Source organism: Notothenia rossii, assembly GCF_949606895.1.
Source record: "Notothenia rossii genome assembly, chromosome: 9".
Taxonomy (NCBI): Eukaryota; Metazoa; Chordata; class Actinopteri; order Perciformes; family Nototheniidae; genus Notothenia; species Notothenia rossii.
Window position 1 is genome coordinate 56,827,292 of NC_136907.1, and position 3,156 is coordinate 56,830,447.

Below are 3,156 nucleotides of genomic sequence, written 5' to 3' on the forward strand. Positions count from 1 at the left end.
TACTCTGGAACTAGCTATACTAGTTATAAATATGTGTATTCTTTACTGTCGGTTCACTTGTTACAGGTTCAGCGAGCTGCATGAGACTGATACTGACGGGCTGTCAGGAGAGAGGAAAAGAGAGCACACCGTTTATTTTTCCCATTTTATTATCCAGAGTTACTGTAAACTTTTGAATAAAGTAGTTAATCTACTATTAGTAGTTTGTTTACATGTATTACTTGTGTTGTTTTTTTCATTAACATAAAATACATCTCACGTAGGCTACCCCCTGCAGACAATACTCCAACGTACCCCACCCATTTGAGAACCACTGGGCTAACATATTGAGCGCCCGTTTTTGAGAGACCGAGACTACTCGTGGTATTTGAGATCTTTTATTTTTTCATTTTTTTTTCAGCATTTCTTACAACAATACAGACGTCACAGAATACATAGTTTTACAAACACAAAGCACACCACCACCTTATTTGCTGCTGCCGTAAAGAGAAGGGGGTAATGCTGCAGTTTCTGGAAGTTGCCAGTTCAGCCTCGGTCATCCTTCTTTTCCAGACACTTTCCTCATCATTTATAGCAAGAAACAACCTGCCCTTCGGGGGTTGCCGTTTTGGGACCTTTTTCGCAGCGTAGCAGTATGAGAACAATGGGAAAAACTTTCTTTTGAGACATGTAGGGGTAAAACAAAAATGTTTCTAGTCTATGATGTGAGCATGATGTAACTCCAGCTGAGAGGAAGCAGAGATGGAGGTTAAAAGGAGAGGCTCAGTTGGACTTCGTTGCAACAGAAGAACAGTTCCATAGTTCTGCTTGTTTGCAGTAAATCTTGGGCAATAGGAAACTCTTCATTCGATAAAACTAACAAAAGGTTTTTATTTTCTTCGTGTTCTACAGTATTTCAGGGTACTCTGCAGAAAAATTACACCACCTAAACTTCGACCATCTAGTCTTGAGTAGTTTATTATTACTTACATTTTTTCATTCCTGTACAGTGAAATAACAGATCTTCAAATGATCTTTTTTTAAAAATACAGAAGGCTTCTTTTATTCCAGCCATTTTTTCCCCCCCAAACATCATTCCCAGACCCTTCCAACTTACAACAGGACTTTGATATTATATACTTCTGTGTGTGTCTGCTCATGGAAATGTGTGTGTGTGTGAACTCTATGTCATTTACACCCAACATTGTAAACATACATAGAACTATATTACATGTGCTTGCACTGCATCTTGGAGAGGGGGGACATTTTGGTTTACTTCACTAGAACACCACAAAGGGGGGAGGGGGGGAGGGGGGGGGGGGGCTCGCGAGAAGAAGAGGTGGAGGAAGAGGAGTGTCAACTCCTTTTCAAGGTCGTGAGGAGATTCTCAGTTTGGTTGAAAGCTCAGTGGACAGGCCTTTTTTATTTTTTTGTATTCTCTTAAGCAACAGGTGAGAGTCATGTTTTCTCTCTGGGACAGGGGACACAAAAAAGGAACTTTCTGTCAAGTCTTCAGGGTAGAGCCCGTTGTCCAGCACCATCAAAGAAGAGCTAGGGGGGGAAACAAAGAAGTCTTTATATTCTGTATGAAGGAGTTCCTTTCAGGTTCAGCTCCAGCAGCATGGAGCCTTTCCACTGACTTTAAGTCCTTCAGTGGAGGAGCCCATGTTACATGTACAGGGAGTCAGTGTGGAAACAAGCCAGTGACCAGAGGAAATGCAGGTCTCCGTATCTTTTTTTGAGTGGTTGAGAGTCAGTGCTTAGTCCTTCACTTATTTGAACCTCCTGAAAAAGAGCCAGTGGAGTCTCAGACGGCCGTCTTGTCTCTGTCCGCTCTTGGAGGGTTTGGAGCTGCTGACCCAGGCCATGAGGGAGAGGGGGGAGAAACAAATGAACCATCGACGGGGAGGGCGATGAAGTCCGAGATGAGAGGAGGAATGGATCTGAATGACGAGGAGGATGGGGAGGAGAGGTGTGCTCTTTACAAGTAGACGCGCCTCAGGTCTCCGGGCGAGGTGATGGTGTTGCACTGCGGGCACAGCTTCTTGTTCCCCTGTGGAGGAAGGAGAGAGGGAAGTTAGCTTTAGGAAAGGAATACAGATCACGATCTAGGAAACTAGCTAATGCACCCACTCTGGATTATATTCTCTGAACGCATCTAAAATGTAAGGATGCGTAATCTGAGCTGAATCAGATCGTGATGCTTCTCAGGTCAAAGTAAGGGTGATGGCGTATGAGCTTTATTTTGAGCTCTAGTGCCGCTTCTGTATTTCTCTGAAGGTTAAAGGTACCCTGTGGAGTTTCTATTATGGTATGATATATTGACATAAACTCAATATTGCCTGTTGTGTTTATATGCGTGTTGGTTTATATAAGAATGGTAACCAAGCACTTTAACCAACATGGTACCAGAATAAACAGCAAAGTGCTCCCTACCATTACAGGACTTGGTGATAGCGCAGACGTTGAACATTTTTTAAAGTGTGTTGCTCTTAGAAAGGTAGACTAGAAATTATTTCCTAAGCAATATATTGTTGTAAAGAAAGTTGGTTATTTTTGTGAGACACCTAATCAAGCATTTATAAGTTTGGTTCTACAGACTTGACTGGAAAATTGGGCAAAAAGTAAATTGATTATAAATCGTCTGTGTTTATCTAGAAGAAACATTGAAGAACATCGGGCTTCATGTTTATAAAAAATTGTGTCAGACTCATTTGCCATCGATTGACAGGAGCCCCGATTGTTCCTATAACTGCTGCAGCCCCCCCTCCCTGTGTGGATGGAAGCAGCAGAGCTCCACCCTCCTCCCCTTCCTCTGCAGCGCTTTGATAGCGTGCCATCTGCAGTAAAGCAGCAGGTGATAATATGCAGCACATTGTGAGTGGGTGGTCTCCACCACTGTCCTCCACCTCCTCCTACCAGTCAGCTTGTTCCTCTCGAAGCTAACCGCTGACTGCAGGCACATTCCGCCACTTTCCACTTTGCATTGGTTACAGATGTTTGAATAAATATAAATGTGAAAATAGATTATTTAAATAAATGTATGACAGAAAAACATCTGGAGTTAAATAGGAGAGGAAGGAATAACTTCCTTTATGTTATTACAGCTATGACAGAAATCATGACCTGCATATTATTTGGGCTACAAAACAGATCCCAAAAGCATCTGTTTGGCAG

General features: G+C 42.5%; 1 protein-coding gene across 11 annotated transcripts in view; it reads right to left on the reverse strand.

Moving 5' to 3' along the window:
• Positions 1–361: 361 nt before the first annotated feature.
• Positions 362–3,156, reverse strand: part of rnf220a (ring finger protein 220a) — a 294,921-nt gene continuing 292,126 nt past the window's right edge. For all 11 annotated transcript variants that reach the window (XM_079648068.1, XM_079648065.1, XM_079648067.1 and 8 more), the window contains one exon: positions 362–2,032. In XM_079648068.1, the coding sequence (XP_079504194.1) occupies positions 1,961–2,032 (72 nt within the window). In that variant the 3' untranslated portion in view covers positions 362–1,960. The remainder of the gene's footprint in view (positions 2,033–3,156) is intronic.